Here is a 21,167-nt window from a genome sequence, read left to right on the forward strand (position 1 = left end):
AGAGGTCCCTCCCCTCTTGCTGGGATATAAATTGCTTTGCTACAAATCTGAGGTACTTCCTGTATGGGAGGGGTTATAGAGGGGGACTTCCTGTCTTTTGGGTGTGCCAGTGTCCATTCATCTATAGGTGGTGTATAACCCACATAGTAATTACTATGGCTGCTCTGTGTCCTGTGATGTACTCCAAGAAAATCATTTTACAGGCAAGCTGTATTTCAAATACTATTATATTGCTGCTTACCAATCCTTAAATGTGGTGGCTGCATCAGATTCCTTTTCTTTTTTCCCCCCACCTGGTGATGTGGCAATTAATACGTCTCTTGTATTATTGAGGCAGTTACATAATCAAATAAACAAGCCTGTTTAGAAGGTGTAGCTGCTTCTTCTTTTTTTTTAAGGTTATCTGCTATGGCCCATTTGTTAAATGATTTATGTCATGTTCTCTGCAGTGGCATTGCTTTTGTGTCTTTTAAAATTAACCTGACTGAACCTCAAACCTGGATAATGGACCAATGTTCTGGAATACAGTTCCACTTTGTAGTTCCATCAAGCCCCATCTCCTAGCTTTTATCAATCAAGTGCAAAAACATAAGTGGGCAGTTTAGGATCTGATGTATAACTTGGCAGGGTTTTACTGTGGGATGTAACTTTAACTTGGTGTTTTAGCTTGAGTTTTTTGTGGTATAAGCCAAGGAAGCTTAGACCTCTGTAGTGTATTTAATATTTGCTTTATTAAACAGAACAGGCTGCACTTACAACTGCAGGAAACATAATATGCCTACAACCTGCACAAGCCAATTATCCTTTCTAGCAAATAAACATGTACAATATGTATGCAAAAAGTATACTAAACAGTTACTTAACTGGGGCATTCTATTGATGGAATCTCCTCATGGCTCCTTGCTTCTTAGACTCCGTTCACACAGGGGCAACTTTGGATCCGACTTCAAGTCGCCTCAAGTCTTGCTACATGTAAAAATCAATGTAAGTGAATGAGAGCTGTCATAATGCACACTACTGAAGTCGCTCCGACTTCAGAAAAGGTTCCTGTACTACTTCAATCCGAATTCTAGGCGACTTGTACCCATTGATTTCAATGCAAGTCGCCTCCTAGTCTGATCTCCATCTATATTGAAGCGACAATGTCGCCTCTCTTACAGAATAATCCGCTCTCGAGGGGGAACTCCACGCCAAATTTTAAATAAAAAAACGGTATGGGTTCCCCCTCCAGGAGCATACCAGGCCCTTAGGTCTGGTATGGATTTTAGGGGAACCCCCCTACGCCCCAAAATCCATACCAAACCCTTATCCGAGCACGCAGCTTGGCCGGTCAGGAAAGGGAGTGGGGATGAGCGAGCGCGCCCCCCCCCTCCTGAACCATACCAGGCCGCGTGCCCTCAACATGGGGTGGTGGGTGCTTTGGGGAAGGGGGGCGCCCTGCAGCCCCCCACCCCAAAGCACCCACCCCCCCCATGTTGATGAGGACAAGGGCCTCTTCCCGACAACCCTGGCCGTTGGTTGTCGGGGTCTGTGGGCGGGGGGGCTTATCGGAATCTGGGAGCTCCCTTTTTAATAAGGGAGCCCCAGATCCCGGCCCCCACCCTATGTTAATGAGTAAGGGGTACCCCTACCCATTCACCTGGGGAAAAAAGTGTCAATAAAAAAACACAGGTTTTTAAAGTAATTTATTAATCAGCTCCGGGGGTCTTCCGACTTCTTCTCCTCTGTTCAGCCTCTTCTCCCGGTGTCCGGCCTCTTCTCTCACTCTCTCCGGGCGTGGTCTCCCGCTCTCCGGCATCTTCTCCCAGGCTCCTCCGCTATCTTCTTGCAGGTCTTTTACTAGCGGAGGAGCCCGGTCTCCTCCTTCCTTCTTCCCTCTTCTCTCTTCTTTCTTCTTCCGATGTTGACATAATGCTCTCTCCTGCTGAAATGCGGTGTGTGACGTGCGTGTAGGCTTATATAAGTATGGGGCGTGGTCACCGGGCGATGTCTCACACGGTGACCCCGCCCCTTATGAAGTCAAGTCCCGGGGCATGCTGGGACTGTGACGTCATAAGGGACGGGGTCACAGTGTGACATCACCCTGTGACCATGCCCCATACCTATATAAGTCATCGCACAAGCCATTACAGTGGCAGAGCATGTCGTGTCAACATCAAAAGGAGAGGGAAGAAGGACAGAGGAGACCAGGCTCCTCAGCTAGTAAAAGATCTTCAAAAAGATAGCGGAGGAGCCCGGGAGATGATGCCGGAGAGCGGGAGAAGAGGCCGAGCAGAAGTCAGAAGAAGACCCCCGGAGCTGATTAATAAATTACATTAACCTGTGTGTGTTTTTTTTTTTTTTTTTTTACACCCCCCCCCAGGTGAATGGGTAGGGGCACGATGTACCCCTTACTCATTCACATAGGGTGGGGGGCCGGGATCTGGGAGTCCCCTTATTAAAGGGGGCTCCCGGATTCCGATAAGCCCACCGCCCGCAGACCCCGACAACCAATGGCCAGGGTTGTCAGGAAGAGGCCCTTGTCCTCATCAACATGGGGACAAGGTGCTTTGGGGTGGGGGGGCCGCAGGGCGCCAGGCTGCGTGCTCGGATAAGGGTCTGGTAAGGGTTTTGGGCGGACCCCCAAGCCGTTTTATAGGGCAGGCTTAACTTCTTAAACAGCATATGTTCTTAAAAACCTAACTATTCACATATCAAAGCTATGAATAACACCAGAAAAATAGCTAAGCAACACACTTGGGCATTTTTAGGTCCAGTGGACAGCATGGGTCTAGAATGTAAAGCCTAAGTGCAGCAAAAAGCAGCACAAAGGACATAACTCACACTCAGTAGGATGTGTCCCTTGAGCTGATTCCTATTCTGTTACTGAAAATCTTCCTCTGTTCTGTCCCTCACCCCACCCCTGCCGCTGTAATATTCCAGTATGATGGGAGTTAAAACTACTAATGGGCTGTCACAGGCTCTCACCAAAAGAGCCTTACTATGCCGTCTTTCTGCCTACCTGCTTCATTCATAGAAGCCGGCACTACAACTTCTACGACACACATGATCTATGAATGGGGAAAAAGGGGGGGGGGGGCAGCTATTAATCATACTCCTATCCTCCATTCATAGGTCATGTTTCATTCATAGACCCTGCTGCCAGCAACCTGCCAAAATCTGACAAACTAAAATAAGCCAGCGCTGGATGCTCTTGGGTGGTACTCTTGTTTAGGACTGTGTCCCCCGAATGCAAGAAGTCTGCAAAAATGCCAGGATTCATTGCCTTCCAAGCTACCTGTGTGTATGTAGCCTAACCTTTTTGTATACAAACATAGCTTTCCAATTCTAAAAATGGTACTACTTACAGGTCTAAACATACTAAGATAAGAATGCTTATTTGTAACATCTCATAATAGGTTGTTTGTCTTGCAGGGCCCTGTTTTGTCAGTGGCTTTCTCTAGAGGGGGAGAAAAGTTTGCCTCTGGAGGGACGGATGCACAGGTGTGTTACGCTATATACAAACTACCATAGTAAAACCGCACAAACAAAAGTGAAAATTTCAGCACTGTATCTTTATTCCTATGGCCATGTGTTGCACAAGAAGCATGTTGAAGTACAGTATCGGAGGTTGTGACCTCCATGTTTAACTGCTGGTCAAATCAGAGACGGCTAATGTTTAGAAACTAGCAGGACCTTACTCACTATGGTGGGTTTGTTTTTAGTGACAGTAAATCATTCTATATATATATTTTTTTTTTTATAGGAGTCTTGAAAATTTGCTATGCCAACTGCTTCAGTCTAACCTCAGTGATTTAGAAAATGTAACCCTGTGAATGTCCAAAACAAATCTGTTCATGCTACTCATCTGCTCAAAGGCTTTATCAGTTCAAGAGGGACAAGCAGTCAGTCATCAATACAAAAACCTTGCCGTATTTTTTACATAAAAGCGCTTGCTCCTAATGTTCCTTAGGAGAAAGCACTTTTTTTATTTTCTGAGCACATCAAGGTTTTCATATTGATGACTGGCTGTAAGACCAAGCAAGGTCTGGGAGCTGTGATGTGCAACTGCCAAGCTTTGATTTTTGCTGGTCTCCACTATGGCGGCAGTGAGTTAACTGTGAACATTAGTAAATTTAAATTTTTATTTTGTTGACGTAAAAAAAGTGACATTGAGAGAGCCAACAGCAATGTTTTCATCCTAAGCTTTCTTCATCCATCATCAACTTATTAAAGCAATGTTTTAAGGATAGTAACAGAAATGCATTCTAGATTGTGCCAAAATGCATTTTGGTCCATTTAATTTCCTATTACTAACCATTTTCTTTTTTTACTGCCTCTAGAATGTTGGTAGAATATTTGAAATGTATTTTAAAGTATATGTGAACCCTTACCTTGCTAAACAACCCATTCAGTTTAAAGTGGTTGTAAACCCTTACAACCAACTTTGACCTACAGGTAAGCCTAGATTAAGGCTTACCTGTAGGTCCAAGAAATATTTATTTGATATTTGCCGAAAGACAGGCACCACTGTCTACTGCGCATGTGCCATAGACAGCAGCGAGTGGCGGCTCCCGTGCGCATGCGTGGGAGTAACATCATCGCTGCTTAGCGGCTATGCGATGCATAGTAGTCCATTATGCTTTACCTTTGCAGGGAATCAAAGAGGAAGTAAACTCATCAGGGTTTACTTCCTCTTTAACTAGTTCCACTCTAAAGTATTTTTTTTCTCTTGTGTGACATGTGTGATGCAACTGCAGTTTACATGTGTACTCAGAGTCTCTAGCAGACCGTATTTAGGAAAGGTATGAAGGGAAAACAGGAAGTGACCTGGGGTGTGCCGTAGTCACGTCAGTATGCCTAAAGGGGGCACAAATAAAGACCGCAGGATGAGCTAGCAAAACAGATTTATTGAAAGTCACCATCTGCAGCATAAATCAGCCAAATACATGAATGCCTGTGACATCTCCACACGTGGAACCGGGATATATATGGAGAAACATTCAGAATTTCACCTACCTAACTTCTTAATTACGAGAACAGGGACCCCTTGGCGAGAAACAGTGGAAGCCGCCCTTACCCTGAAAGAATGGCTGGAATAACATTTTGGGAATCAACCTAAGTTTGATAGCAGGGTGCCGCAATGTTTCATGAACTGTGCCGTGGAGAGGAGCGTGCTAGGGAAAGGTGGGGACTATCCATGGGTTTATCTGCATTGATCACCATGAGCTAATCTAAAATTGTGACCGGGTGCCAGATATTGCTGATCTCAAAAAATCTTATGTCAGTACTGACTCATGTCTGCTGCATCTTGCAAGTGTCCAGATGCAACCGGAAATGATTGGTGTACCCAACTAACTGGTAGATCAAGAGTATGCGGGATCTCGTCCCCGTATGAGTGAACTCACCTGGCCTGAAGAAACCATAGAAAGCCAGATACATGGATGCCTTGAGGACCAAGTTGGGTAGCAGCCCGAAAGGAGACCTGGAGAGTAAAACGGACATGCTCAGGAAAATATGCCCTGTAATGGAGAGTCTGCTAATGTGGGTAGGGGGATTACTCTTCTGAATCTCCTTGAAAATGGCCTAGATGGGATGCGCTGCAAAAATGGACTGCCTATTAGGGTCCTGCAATGCAACAATGCCGGACACCTGCCAGATATTTCTTGATAGTGCTGTAGGATAGCTTGAGCTGTGAGTGGCAGAAAGCAAGTAGCTGTAGAATGTTGGGGCAATCGCACCTAGGATACCTAGACTGAAAAGCCTTGAAGGTATTTCAGGCCGTGTCATAAGCCTTCCTGGCGTTAACTGACAGTGACTTGTTGATCAAAACTGCTGCGTCAGCCCAGTGGAAATCTAGTCCATTGTTAGCAGCAAGAAAAGCAGGGACAGTGTGACACAGGTGTCTGAGTCTGGGAACTGTCAGAAAATAGCGGGTAGTTCAAACGAGACAGAGAATCTGCTGCTGTATGCACTCCACTACAGATGAACTTGCAGTGTATGTGGTAATAGAATTGAAGGCACAGCCAAATTGGCCTACGTACAAAAGACATAATGAGCAAAGACCTGTATCTGCCTTGTTAACAAAAAAAAATAATCTGAAGTAGCCTGATTGTCTGTGGAGAAAACCCGTTTTCCTCTATCCAAAAGTGACCCCATGCCTGCGCTGCTAGCGCTATGGGGTAAATCACAAATAAACCTGATATCTCCGCAAACCCTGGAATAGCCAAGATCTCCTCATGGCCCAGCTACCAGCGAGTGCCAAAAATAGCCGCACAACCTTTAGTGGAAAAACCAACTCTGCAAGGACGAACATGGCGAGCCCGTTCTAGTGTTGAAGGAACTCGCCCCACATACACAAGTCGGATAGAGCCGCAGAATCTAACTTGACCAAGAGTCTGAGTCAGGGCCAGGAAAAACTCTGGGATGGAAAGCTTACGGTTGAGCCTGTGGTCTCCGGACTTTACAACCATAGAAATGTCACCGCAAACGTACGACTTGTCGGCTACATCATAGGCAGCAATTAAGAGGGATGGCAAATTAACGTCTTTGCCATCTGAAATATCTTTTTTGATATTCCCAGGAATTAAGTGAGCTGGGGGTAATGGAGGGAGCACTTACGCTTTTACCTAAAGCTAAAGGCCTGGGGCTTGATACCAAGGGGGTCCTGAAACCTGCTGATGTCCCTGGAATGGCAGGATCTGACGGGGCCAGACTTGAATGGCTCTCCAAAACCTCAACCCTGTCCCACAAATCCTGACAGGAGGTTGCCAGTGAGCTCAGGGTTGTGTGCATCTGTGAAAGGGACAAGGCAACAGTCCGTAGGGTAACTTGCTCAGCATTAGAGTCTGAATTACAGGGTTACAGGGGAATAATAATTTTAATAGTTCCGCTTTGCGAGTCGAAGCCGGGTACGAATTACCTCTGCATCACAGTTCCACTATGAATCTCGGGACCGTCTAGGTTCATTAAGGAGGGCGTTCTACCCTGTTCAGAACCCCTGGCCGGTGGAGGAGGGATGGAGGCAAAATCTTCGATATCTGCTGCCTGTGACGTGACCTATGCAACTGAGAACAAACTGTCATAAGCAAGAGTTATAACCTAATGAACCCCAAATATACTGTAAGGAAAGAAAAATCTCTTTACTATTTTTTTTTTCTTCCATTTAACAACCTCCCAACAGTGATCGCAATTAATGACAAAGTATACATTGTGCAGGACTGAAAACGTGTCAGTCTCGAGTACTACCAAGGCCAAGTTATCTGAGGCGTACCAGGCAAATTAAAAACATAAACTCGGGCCTATGAAACCTGAAGACGTTTCAGGCAAGTGATAGGAGTCGTGAGAGGCCATGACGTATGAGAAATGGATGAGGAGAATTGCCACCGCACAAGTCAGTTAGAAACGATCATCTCAATCCGTTGGTACCCATAAATGTGATAGGTAAACCTGCAGTGGAGTGTTGCCGTAATACCTACATTGTGAAGCTATGATCATGTACCGTCTATATGGTTACAATGTACCTGGTGTTGGGGTAAAATGAAGTATGCATTATGACTAAAAGTGTTCACCATATGAATTACAGTGACTGAGTAACCTGAGGTGAAGCAGGCCAATAAAATGTAAACTCAGGCCTACGTACCTGAAGGCGTGTCAGGCCAAATGTAGTGCAATGACGACAATGTATGAAAACCGTCTAACGTCTACTGTATGAGAAACGGGTGAGGAGACTTGCCACCGCATAAGCCAATTATAAACGATCACCTCAACCCACTGTTGCCTATAAACTTGATAGGTAATACTGCAGTGGCGAATGCCATGACCTTAAAAGGTGAAGGCAAAACATGTACCAAGTATGGAAATTAAGTGGCGAACCAAAAGTACCAATATCTGAGCACAAATATTACATCAAAAGCAACCATAACTTACCTTTGACCTAGATTTCCTCTCTCCTTTTAAGGCCTGCACCTGGTGACCGAAGCCAACCCTGAAATACAGAGTATGAGTAGTACTGAAAACGTATCACCCCCCTGAAATGCAGAGGCTGAGCAACCTGAAGCATGGCAGGCAAATTAAAACATAGCTCAGGCCTAAGGAAAACCTGAACACATGTCAAGCAACTATAGGAGTGGTGAAATGCCATGATGCATGAAAACATAACATGAACCATATACGTACATCTAAAAGCGAAACCTCTCAATCCGTTGGCACCCATAAACATGATGAGGGACCTCGCAGTGGTAGAACTCTGTAAGGCTTAATACATGAAATGATCACATGATATGTATGAGCTTAGCAACCGGCATCGGGTGAAACAAACACTTACCTGAGCTTAACGAAGCTACCACCGGAATGATGCATGGATTGTCGAAATCAGGTTTGGACATTAAATCATCATTGCGATGAACCATTGCATGACTAGTGGAGTAGTGGGCACAGAGTCGCCTCCTGAGTATAGAGTCTGGATAAGACGTGCACTAAGTGACCCCTGTCAACCGACCTGTGAGATGCCTAGGTACAACTGCCAGGTGCCCTTACTAGCTACTCCCCAGTGACGTGGTGGGATGCGAGCTGCACTGACAGTAGGAACAAGATAGTAAGCAGCGCTGCCCCAAAATCTAATTTATGCTAACTGAGGCTCAAACAACCAACGACAACAAGCCATGCTCTGAGGACTTGAAAACGTATAAAATCCAAATTGCTGCAACAACACCTACCTCACGTGAACATGGACACTGCGACTCAGTAAGGCTCTATCCTTACCTTACCTTACTCTATCCAACCCCACAACAACCTCCAATAACCCATACCAGTTCCCAATGTCCTGCCTCCGCCTAACACCCATGCAACAGTCATTATGGAGAAGTGTGTGCGCTAACGCGAACACACAAGAAATGTTGATCTGAGAAACCCACACCGTTTATGACTGAATACATGACACTAAGCTCACTAACTGAATACTGATTGGCTGATCACCTACACACTCCAACCAGAAACCTGAAAAAAATAAACAGATATATGTGTGGGATGCAGCTTATGTAAGATGCTTGGATACCAACTAGAGCCATGAACTGTGGTAAGAGTACCCGAAACAGGGGGCTATAGACCGTAGGCCGATTGCATGACTCCCCACCTAACAGACAGCCTACCTACAGTGTGAGGATATGATTTTTATTTGTTTTTTTTCCTCTATCTGAAACCACAGCCAAACAAGGAGAAGTGGTAGATGGTGTGAGCTTGGATGGGGTTGGTCCGAATGCAGTGCTTGCACATGTGACCCCTTAAGCCATGCTAAGTATGTGGGGTGCTGAGTACTGGGAGGTACCCTTGCACTTAAGCCACCCCCAGGTATCCTGTGGCTGGATGCAGGCTGCTCCAGAGCCATGCGAAACGGACCTTGCTCTGCCCCCCTCACGCCCCCGCCCCCCCCCCATAGCCCACCAAGATGTGGCGACCCCTCCCCTACCCATAGTCCATCCACTCGATACCTATAACCCAGAGCGCAATACCTGCCGAGGTGCCAGGGTCCAGCAGGGACCCCCGCACCTGCAGCCAGCAGAACCAGCAATGTGTGGCCATCGTACCAAGACAGGAGCTCAGCACCCATTCAGGACACAATACACTTCTCTCCAATATACGATTTATACCCAAACCAGGACTGGAGGAGTACTGCTGCTCAGTGCCGTAACTGGACTGGGGGGAGATCAACATCAGGAGGAATACTACTATTAACCAAACCAGGACTGGGGGGTACTTTTGATCAGCTGGGGACCAGGGGAGCCGTAGAGGAGTAGAAGAGACACCCAGTAAGCATAACACTCTACAATCTATACCTTCCTATAGACGAGTAAAGGATCACCTACCGACCCCCTGTCCATTATACACTAAGATGCAGGCGGACCTAGCTCTGCCCCTCCCCTGCCCGTATTGCCGCCAACTGATATCTGCAGCCTTGAATGAAAGTGCGAGGAGAAGCGGCATCCATGTGACCTCCCGGTTTAGCCGAAACATGGAAGTGACATCAGGAATTTTCCCAGAAATGAGAACTGCCGATCCTCTACGAGAGAAACGTCGACCGGAAATGGAGGCTAGAGGGCGGGCTTAAATACATCCCGACTCCTACAAATTCAGGCTGACCTGTGGTCAGCCTTCCCACATGCTTGTGCACACTGAGCGTAGGTTTGTGTTTGCACAGGTATACATTTTTATTTTATTTTTTTACAATTTTTTTTTTTTCTTGATTTCTTTTTTTTTTTATATTAATCTTTATTAAGTTTTCACAATATACAGACCACATTTTAAAATAACATTACCAAAATTTCAATACATATTCCTTCCTTTCAGGGGCCTGAGTTTTAAAGTTCTAGGAAGGGGGGGAGATGAAAATACATCCATACATCACATCTACTTAACAAAATAAAAACAATATCTAGTCAATACCATAATCCCCATTATCCTTCCTCGAGTATTTTTGCAATTCCTACATTTTTCCTAATGATATACCCCGCCCCCCTCCCTCCCACCCTTTCTATCGATACAACCCCCCCCCCCCCCTCCCCTCCAGTATATATATTTGTGCTTTTATCCTACCATGTGTCGTGAATATGTTATAATGCTTCCCATACCTTTAATGTCCTCTACCCTGCTCCCTCCCAATACCCATCCCCCCTCCCCCTCTCTTCTATATATATTTGTTCTTTTATCCTACCATGTATCGTGAATATGTTATAATGCTTCCCATACCTTTAATGTCCTCTACCCTGCTCTCTCCCAATACCCATCCCCCCTCCCCCTCTCTTCTTCCTTTTCCTATCGTGGTTTAAACTGGGGTATGCATCTCTTCTATCCAATCTCTCCAATTTCTATTGAACTCTTTTAAGTTATTTCGTTTTGCATATACTGCTCTCTCCTTACATAGATATTCATTTACAGCACTCATCCAATCCTCTACTGTGGGGGCTAGATTTGATTGCCATCTCCTAGCAATCATTCTTCTGGCTTGGAATAGGCATCTTAGAATTACCGTTGTTACTCCCTTTCTCTCTACTTCCTCATTTCTATATCCTAAGATACACACTATGGGATTTAATTCTATCACAGTCCCAAAGGCCCTACTTATTGTCTCTACCACTCCTTCCCAGTATCTAAATAATTTGGGACATTTCCAGAGCATATGTATTAAATTCCCTGACCCCCCACACCTGGGGCAACAGTCATCTGTTCTCTTACCAAATCTAAATAATTTCTGGGGAGTATAATATGCTCTATTAATTACCATCAGATGGGAAATCCTATGGGGAGGAGAAACCGAGACCTTTGGGCATGCTGATAGAATATTTTTCCACTGTGCCCGTGTTATATTGCCTAGGTCATGCTCCCATTTCCCCTTCTCGACCCTCCCTTTCCTCTCACAGTTAGTCTGTTCACTCAGCTGGGCATAGAATTTAGATATTAATCCTTTAGTGGGTCCTACTTGTGCTACTGGATATAGCAAGGGCAGTTCTTCCCATGTTAGTGATACGTTTCCAAGCTGGGTCTTTAAGGCATGCCTCACTTGTATATAAGCATAGAATGAGTTTTGTGATATCTTTTTTTTTTTTTTTTATTGGTGGAGAGAACGTTGTTCTTTGACTGGTGGAGAGAACTCTGTTCTTTAATTGGTGGAGAGAACTTTGTTCTTTAATTGGTGGAGAGAACTTTGATTTTTTTTTTTTTTTTTTGAAAAAACAAGTTTATTGGGCAATGGTACAGGTTACAGGGAAAGAAAAAGGAAAGAATAAACAATCAATCAATGGTACATTCAGCGGTCAACAGCAAAAAACATCTAAATGCCGTATTAGCACAACAAGATATCCAGAGCATAGCTATATAAACAAAGTCAGATATACAGACATCAATATTGGAGTTGCAAAGTTCATTGAACTAAATAGCAGAAGGTGAAACATGATAGCACATAAGATCTAATCAAACCCAACCCTGACATGGACTCAGCTCCCACAAGTATCCGGGTCATTAAGCCAGCGATCCCAAATCTTATTAAATTTGCCAGGGCACCCCCTGTGTGTGTAGATAACTTTTTTCAGCGGTAAATTAGAGTTAACCTCAGCCACCCATGCCCCGAATGTCGGAGTCTCAGGCCGCATCCACAACCTGGCAATCAGTTTCCTCGCACTGAACAATGTTTCTTGGGTAAAGGTCGCATCGGAGGGTGCCTCCGGGGCGCCCAGCTCCAGGCCCAACAAACAAGCCTTAGGATCCATCAGAAGGGGGGAGCCCATTTGATCGTGCAGAAACCGTACCACCTGTAACCAGAAGGCCTGAATATCGGGGCAGGACCACAGTAGATGGTAAAAGGAGCACGGGAGGCTCCCACATCGCGGACACCCCGGCCCCAGGGAGGGCCTGTATCTACAGATCCGGGCCGGCGTAAGATATGACTTATGGAGGATATATAATTGAGTTAACCTATCTGGCACCCTAGGGGACACTCTCTTAACTGTAGTCATGATCTCCTCCCACTCCTCCCCCGAGATCGGGCCCACATCCTCCTCCCATCGGTATCTCGTATTCTCCGTAATTGCAGCTACCGATCTTCTTCTAAGGGAGTTGTATAGGGTCGAAATTAATTTTGTGGGCTCCTCTCCCACTATAACACCCACTACCGATAATTCCTGTGGATCCGGGAATCCCTCCCCGAATTGAGCCCGAAGGGCATGGGATAATTGTGCATAACGAAATAGCATATAGGCGGGGAGCTCAAACTCTCTTTGCAGCGCCTGGAAACCACGCACCCCTCGTGGGGAGACGACCTGGTATAGGTACATCACTCCCCGGGAGGCCCAGAGGTCCGCTCCCGGCAGCCCCCTGAGCTCCTTCAATTGGGAGTTGTACCATAGGGGTGTATGTGAGTGTATCCAGTCCGCTCCCAGCATCTTTTGTGCGATACCCCAGATCCGCCTGTGCTGTAGCAGTAATGGAGCAGATTTCCTCCTCCTCTCATTAGACTCTCTCCCCCTAAACAAGACCTGCAGGGGGGAATGGGCGCTACCAGAAGACCCCCCACAGAGTAGCGACTGGTATCTGGAAGCGTCCATCTTGTGGAGGTGAAAAAAGTGGGAGAGCTGAGCAGCTACGTAGTAGGCACGAAAGTCGGGGAGCGCAGCTCCTCCCATATCCGTAGGGTTTTTAAGAGTATTCCAGGCTAATTTATGTCTACCAGAGCCCCAGATAAAAGAATTTAGAATTGTGTCTATAGTTTTAAAATATTTAAGGGGGATAAGGGTAGGGGCCTGCCAGAGTTTGTAGAGGAATTTGGGGAGGAGGATCATCTTGATTAAATTTATCCGTCCCATGACACCTAGAGGGAGCCTAGCCCAAGATTGAGTTTTGGATTTTAAATATAAGATCAGTGGTTCTATATTAAGGGTTATATAATCGGGGGGATCCCTGGTGATCTGAACCCCCAGATACTGAATAGTGGCCACTCTACGCAGCGGAAGGGACGAAGTGTCCCTCTCCGGCGGAGAGAGGTCAATGGGAAGAATCAATGATTTTGCCCAATTTATAGTGAGGCCCGAGTGCCTACCGAACTCTTCAATAATACCCAGGACCGCTCTCAGGGAGGGTCCCTCATCCGCAAGGTACAGAAGCATGTCGTCCGCGTACATGCTTACCGTTTCCGTTAGGGGCCCTGCTCTAAGACCCCCAACTTGGACGCTGGACCTAAGGGAGATAGCCAGTGGTTCTACTGCTAGGGCGTACAGGAGCGGCGACAAGGGACACCCCTGTCTGGTCCCGCGCCCCAGAGGAAAGGGCTCGGACAGGCAACCATTCACCGCCACGCGCGCCTCCGGGGAAAAATATAATATCTGGACCCATTGCAGAAACTTAGGCCCAAATCCAAAGCGCCGAAGGCACTCCCACAGATATCCCCACTCCACCGAATCAAACGCCTTGGCCGCGTCCAACGCCACCACGGCCCTGGTACCACCATTGTCGTGCGTGGCTTGTAAATTCATGTGGAGTCTACGAATATTCATGGCCGTATTTTTGCCAGGCATGAAACCGGTTTGATCCGGGTGGATAAGGGACAAAACGTGGGAGCACAATCGGGATGCCAGGATCCTGGCTAAGATCTTTATGTCCACCTGTAACAGGGAAATCGGACGAAATGAATCTAGGCAATGTGGGTCTTTGCCCGGTTTTGGAATGACTATAATCGTCGCTTGGCGCAGCGTTTCCGGAAGGGAAGCGGACTCAAATAAGTAATTATATAAATTCAGCAGCTCAGGGGCCAGAACGTCGGAGTATGTCGCGTAAAAATCCAGCGGTAGACCGTCGTGTCCCGGAGCCTTGGCCGCTGCCAGGGAAGATAACGCCACCACTACCTCGTCTAGTGAGATCGGAGCCTCCAGATCAGCTATCTGAGCTACCGATAATTGAGGGAAAGGAACATCTCGTAGAAAAGTTTGGGTTTCCTGAGCCGTGACCCCCACACGAGAGGCGTAGAGGTCAGCAAAGTAAGACCGGAACATCTCGGTCACCGCTCCCGGTTCAGACACAAGAGCGCCGCTCCCATCCATCAGCGACACCACTACAGGTGGCCTCGCATCCTGATGGGCGAGGTAAGCCAAAAGCCTACCCGCTCTCTCGCCTTGTTCAAAAATCCGCTGCCGTGTAAAAAAATGCTTGCGTTTAGCCTGCTCAAAGTGTAGTTGGTCAAGAACACGGGTCTGAAGCCTAAGGGCCGAGGCATTCGCCTCAGTGGGATGTGACGTAAACTCCCGGGTGATAACCTCCAACTGCTCCTCCGCCTGACGGAGGATCAGTTTAGAGGAACATTTTAATCTATTTATCCGCCTGATCAACAAGGATCGTGCATGCAGTTTAAAAGCCTCCCAAACATGTCCACCCGTAGCCGTCCCCCTATTAGCTGCAAAAAAATTACTCCATTCCCCAGACAGGTCGTCTCTCTCCTCCAGCGCTTTCAGCCAGAAGGGATTCAGGCGCCAGCCCCTAGGCCCCAGTTGTTGCATCAGAGACAGGGTAGCCCAACAGGGGGCGTGATCTGAGAGGGACCGCGCATGAAACCCTGCATCCTCCAGCTGAGGGAGTAGGACATTTGACGTCAAAATATAGTCTATGCGGGACATAGTAGAGTGCGTAGCCGAAAAACAGGAGTATACCCGGGATGTGGGGTTTCTATAGCGCCACACATCTGTCAATGCAAATTCCCGAAGGGTGCGACTCAGCCTAGACCCCATATGGATCGCAGGGGCAGAGCCACCCCGAAGTCTATCCATGCTTGGGTCAAGGGCAAGGTTGAAGTCCCCTAGCCAGATGGCCGGGGTATCAGGGTATCGGGCCATATATGACATGCCCTCAGACACGACAGCAGCCGAGTATGGGGGCGGTATGTATACTGCCAGAATCAGAAACCTCCTGCCCTGAATAGTGCAATTAAGAAATATAAACCTGCCCTGGGGATCAGTCCGCAAATCAAGGAGGTGAAAGGGCACTGTCTTGGCTATTAATAAGGAAACTCCTCTGGAATATGGAGTGTGGGTAGCGTGGTAAGTCCAGCCAACCCACGGCCTCCGAAGCGCCAGCTGTAGCTGGCCCGTTACATGCGTTTCCACCAGCACTATAATGTCTGCTCTGTAGGATTTGAGGCATGCAAAGACAGCCGTACGCTTTAGCTTATCTCTAATCCCACGGACATTCCACGTCAAAAATTTAACTGGGGCCATTTACTAGTGGCGTTTAAATGATACAACTCGCTAGGCGGACTGACCCCCAGTGCAGAGCCCAGCATAACTCTCGATTTTCCCACCCACCATCTCATCATCAGACATTGAAGTATTTCCCTTTGTACCATAACCCCAAAAAACAACAACCAAGAAAATAACATGAACCCAAACCCCCAAACCACCCCCCCACCCCCCACCCAGCTCTCAGTCCTTCCAACTGAACTGGAGCACACGTCCCCAAACATCCAAACCTTCGCCCTCATCCCCCGTAGCGAATGCAGCCAGCAGAACCTCCCTCCACTGCTCGGACTGCACACAGCCACACGGGGATAGGTCGGGCGTTTAACTACACAGGGGGCGACTACTCGCTGCATAAGGCGCATAGAGTAGCCCATCGGGCTAAGCCGTAAAACAAGGGTCACAGCCTCCGCCCCCGGTGCCAACAAAAACAAAGGGGTGATCCCATCAGCGACACATGTGGAATAGGCAAATCAATATTGGGGTCAATAACAGAGAAGACAGAAGAACTGAGGTAAGGCGATCAGAAACAGAGCAAAAGAAGAGGAGGAAAAGAGAAGAGGAGAGGAAAAAGAAGGGAAGAAAGAGGGGGGCACACGTCCCAGCACGGAATACCCACGGTAAAGGGCAGCCCAAGGAAAACTCGGGGCCACGCTGTAAAAAGTTTCAAGTCCATTTCAGGTAGAATGAGGAGAAGCAAAAGCCGTAAGCAGTCCGGCAGGGCACTCCAGAATAGGTGCAGGTCATCTACTGCCCTCGCAACAGTCTAATGGGAACAAAACAGGCACGGGCCGCCTTGGGGAAGGCCCACAGTGGTAGCAGTCATCATCAGTATGATGTTCGGTAATAGGTAGGCCATTCCAAGATAAGTACCTCTTCACCGGTGATAGGTAAGTATTTCGGGGAGGTGAGACTCTAGGACAACATCCCAAATTAGGGGGACCGGGCCAGTCACTGCACCCGGCGGTTCCTATCAGCCTCCCTCCTTTCCAACCAGTCCATCGCCTGCGCCGGGTCATCAAAGAAATGAGCTCGGTCTTCGCCCAGAACTCGCAGCCGCGCTGGGTACATCATAGCATATTTCAAATGTTGGATTCTCAGCCTCTTCTTAACTTCCATGAAGCGGGCACGCTGTTTTTGCACTTCTGCAGAGAAGTCTGGAAACGCCATAACATGGCCTGCTTGAAACGGAATGTTGCCCTTCTCCCTGCTAAGGCGCAGAATTGCATCTCTGTCCCGAAAGTTGAGCAGTTTGGCGATAAACGTACGTGGTGGTGCGCCTTCCGGCGGGCGCCTCGCTGGCATGCGATGCGCTCGTTCCACAACGAAGGTATTAGAAAATGCTTCCCGACCGTAGGTGTTGGTCAAAAGAGTCTCTAGAAAAGTAGACGGATCGTGGCCCTCTGCTCCCTCCGGCAGGCCGATAAACCGAACGTTCGACCTGCGCGCCCTGTTTTCTAGATCATCTTGCTTTTGAGCTAGAAGATGGAGTTGGCGCCTCACCTCCTCGTGGGATTGCTGGAGCGGATGTAGCTCGTCTTCCACCCGACCAAGCCTGTCCTCGGCCTCCTTTACACGATCCCTGATCTTGGACATGTCCTGCCGCATGAGAGAGATGTCGACTTTGATCTCCTCAATCTTGGTTGTAAGGGAAGATTGGCAGGCAGATATAGCTTCAAGCACCTTGTCCGTGTCATTTGCCGCCGGAGGGGTTGCGGAAGGCGAGGAAGCGCCATCTTGGGCCGGCTCTCTATCCTGCCTACGGAATTTCTCCAAGGAAGCCGCCGCCGAGCTGTGCTTCTTTGACGGAGACATGTCTGGAAGCATGACCGGACCCCTATCCGCCGATTCTCCGTGCTAAAAAGGCAGTCGCTGAGGGCAGGATAAGCGTACAGGATATACCGGGAGCGGAGCGCAACTCACTTGCGACCTACTCCATCGCCGTCCAGGCGAGTTTTGTGATATCTTAAATTCTTTTTGCAGTTGATCAAAAGATTTGATACCCCTGCCGCCATATAAATGGCTAAGCCTTACAATACCGCATTTTTCCCATTCTAAAATTTTTCCAACCCGCCATATTTCCTGTAGCTTCTTATTGTTCCAAAGAGGTGTATACTTTGTTATTTTACTATATCCCATTTTTTTTTTAACTATATCCCATAGCTTTAACATCATTTTTACTGTAGGACATCTACACTGAAATGAGTCCGCTTCCAAGGTCTCAATCAGTTTGCTATGTGGGGAGCCTGTTAATACTAATCTCCCATTTGGGGTTCCTCCGTTCATCTCATCAATCCCCCCTAGCTGTTGTAATTGGGACGCCCAGAAGTAGCACTCCGGATAAGGGACTGCGAATCCTCCTTCCTCTCCCGGTAGCTGGAGCATCCGCAATCTCAATCTAGCCTGTCCTCCCTTCCATATTAACTCCCTAAACAACATCTCGATTTTATTAAACCAACTTCTATTAATCCATATTGGGGCATTATGCAATATGTATAAAAGTTGGGGCATCCATATCATTTTTATCAGATTACATCTACCAGCCACCGAGAGAGGCATTCGCTTCCATATAGCAATTTTTTGTTTAAACTTAACCAATAATGGGACTAAATTATAACTTATAAATTGCTTAGGATCCCTTGTCAAGGTTACTCCCAGATATTTCAACTTGTCCACTGTTGGCATTTGGGGGGTTCCCAGGGCCGTTTGCTGACCAATTGGGTCCAGAGGGAGACATTCCGACTTTTCCCAATTAATCTCCAGCCCTGAGAAGCCTCCAAACCCTTGCACCAATCCCATTGCCCTTGGTAATGAGTGCCTCATATCCCCCAGAAACAATAGGATATCGTCTGCATAAAGTGAGATTTTTTCCTCTCCAGTTTTTCTTACAAAACCGACTATCTCCCGGTTTGCTCTAATTGCACATGCCAAGGGCTCTATAGCCAACGCAAAGAGCAGGGGCGATAATGGACACCCCTGCCTCGTCCCTCTCCCCAGCTCTATTTTCCCGGATAACTCATTATTAATTTTTAGTTTCTTTTAGTTGATTTCACACTGGGTGGGTAACAGCTACTCTTTGGAAACATTAGGGGTCTAATAGACCCCAATGTCTCCTTTACCATTCACAGCATCTAATGAAGCACAGATCGGCTTGGTTATATGTGTCCCCTGGCCATACCAGACAGAAAATGGTGACTCCGGAACTGATGACAAAATCATCACTACTTCCCTTTTTCTTTGTTTACAAGGGAGATTAGGCATAGATTTCTCACACCAAATGTTGGGGGTAAAATATTTAAGTAAAAGAAATAATGTATTACTGGTACTGGCATGTGTTTCAATGTAATCTTGAGCCTCTTTCAAAAACAAGATGATCCATATAGCCTTTTGCTTAATTGCAGAAGTCTTCAAGAACGGTTATCTATATTTACTGTATACTTTTTTTTTTTTTTTTTTTTTTTTTTGTTTAGGTTTTAGTCTGGAGGACAAATTTTGACAAGTTTGGCAATAAGGAAGTTGTGACACTGCAACAGAAAAGGTTGTGTCCTGAAGTACCGCCTCATTTAAATGATATTTATCCACGGTCTTCGCACTTCCATACCAGCACTGGTCATTCTATTCAGGTAAGATGGCTTCTCCCCCAGAAATGTACTTACTGCAAGGGTGTGTGTGTTTTTTTTTTTTTTTTTTTGTAGCTGTGCCTTTGGTGCAGTTATATTTATATGCTGGCCCCTCTCAGACCAGTCTTATACTCCCCTGTCCTCAATCCAGATATCACTGACTAGATTACAGCTGTTCATCAAAATTTTCCCATGTGGGGCCAGCATATGCACTCTGCACTCTCCTTTATTCCGCTAGAGAGTAAGTCCAAAGTATGGGCTTTTTATTGGAAGCTCCATATCACTGAATGAGAATGCACAACATTTGTGTGCCCATCTGGAAAGATTCTGATAAACGACTGTACACTCTAGTAAGCAATGTCTCTGGTTCAGGGTTGGGTAAGTATGTGATTAGAATCAGAAGGCTGGGAGACTACAGTGTAAGTGTATCTGCATTAGATGGGCAGTTATATTTTAAGCAAACCAAACAAACACCTTTAACAGAATCTACTTATCTAGTTTACGTTCTCCTGAAAGGAGGCATAAGCAAAGGCCAACCAGGGTCTAAATTATTGTACATTATTTGAATGATTTGCTTGTTTTTATGTGTTAACCTTAGCTTATATTTGTTATTCAGATCTCAGTCTTAAAGTGGTTGTAAAGCCTAAACATTTTTTACCTTAACCACTTTCAGACCGGACCATTTTGCTGGTAAATGACCAGAGGTCTTTTTACACTTTGGCACTGCGCTGCTTTAACTGGTAATTGCGCGGTCATGCAATGTTGTACCCAAACAAAATTTGCGTCCTTTTCTTCCCACAAATAGAGCTTTCTTTTGATGGTATTTGATTGCCTCTGCGATTTTTATTTTTTGCGATATAAACGTAAAAAGACCGCAAATTTTGAAAAAAAATGATATTTTCTACTTTTTGTTATTAGAAAAATCCAATAAACTCAATTTTAGTCATACATTTAGGCCAAAATGTATTCAGCCACATGTCTTTGGTAAAAAAAAAGTCAATAATTGTATATTTATTGGTTTGCGCAAAAGTTGTCACATCTACAAACTAAGGTACGTTTTCTGGAATTTACGCAGCTTTTAGTTTACGACTGCCTATCTCATTTCTTGAGGTGCTAAAATGACAGGGCAGTACAAAACCCCCCCAAATGACCCCATTTTGGAAAGTAGACCCCCTAAGGAAATTGATAAGAGGCATGTTGAGCCCATTGAATATTTTATTTTTTTGCCTCAAGCGATTGAATAATGACAAAAAAAAAATTTTTTTTTTTTTTTTACACAAAGTTGTCACTAAATGATATATTGCTCACACATGCTATGGGCGTATGTGAAATGACACCCCAAAATAAATTCTGCTGCTTCTCCTGAGTACGGGGATACCACATATGTGGGACTTTTTGGGAGCCTAGCCGCGTACAGGGCCCCGAAAACCAAGCACCGCCTTCAGGCTTTCTAAGGGCGTAAATTTTTGATTTCACGCCTCACTACCTATTACAGTTTTGAAGGCCATAAAATGCCAAGATGGCACAAAACCCCCACAAATGACCCCATTTTAGAAAGTAGACACCCCAAGCTATTTGCTGAGAGGCATGTTGAGTCCATGGAATATTTTATATTTTGCCACAAGTTGCGGGAAAATTACAAACTTTTTTTTTTTTTTTTTTTTTTTCACAAAGTTGTCACTAAATGATATATTGCTCATGCATGCCATGGGCATATGTGAAATGACACCCCAAAATAAATTCTGCTGCTTCTCCTGAGTACGGGGATACCACATATGTGGGACTTTTTGGGAGCCTAGCC

The 21,167-nt window shown here is 46.3% G+C and overlaps 1 protein-coding gene across 2 annotated transcripts in view; it reads left to right on the top strand.

The window, feature by feature from the left end:
* The window catches only part of POC1B (POC1 centriolar protein B), a 178,488-nt gene that overhangs the window by 41,726 nt on the left and 115,595 nt on the right, over nt 1–21,167 (top strand). For both annotated transcript variants that reach the window (XM_077471074.1, XM_077471075.1), the window contains exons 8-9: nt 3,415–3,483; nt 19,217–19,369. In XM_077471074.1, the coding sequence (XP_077327200.1) occupies nt 3,415–3,483; nt 19,217–19,369 (222 nt within the window). The remainder of the gene's footprint in view (nt 1–3,414; nt 3,484–19,216; nt 19,370–21,167) is intronic.

The sequence above is a fragment of the Lithobates pipiens genome, unplaced genomic scaffold (assembly GCF_037356315.1).
Source record: "Lithobates pipiens isolate NorthernLeopardFrog02 unplaced genomic scaffold, aLitPip1_a1.2 Scaffold_8, whole genome shotgun sequence".
Classification (NCBI taxonomy): Eukaryota; Metazoa; Chordata; class Amphibia; order Anura; family Ranidae; genus Lithobates; species Lithobates pipiens.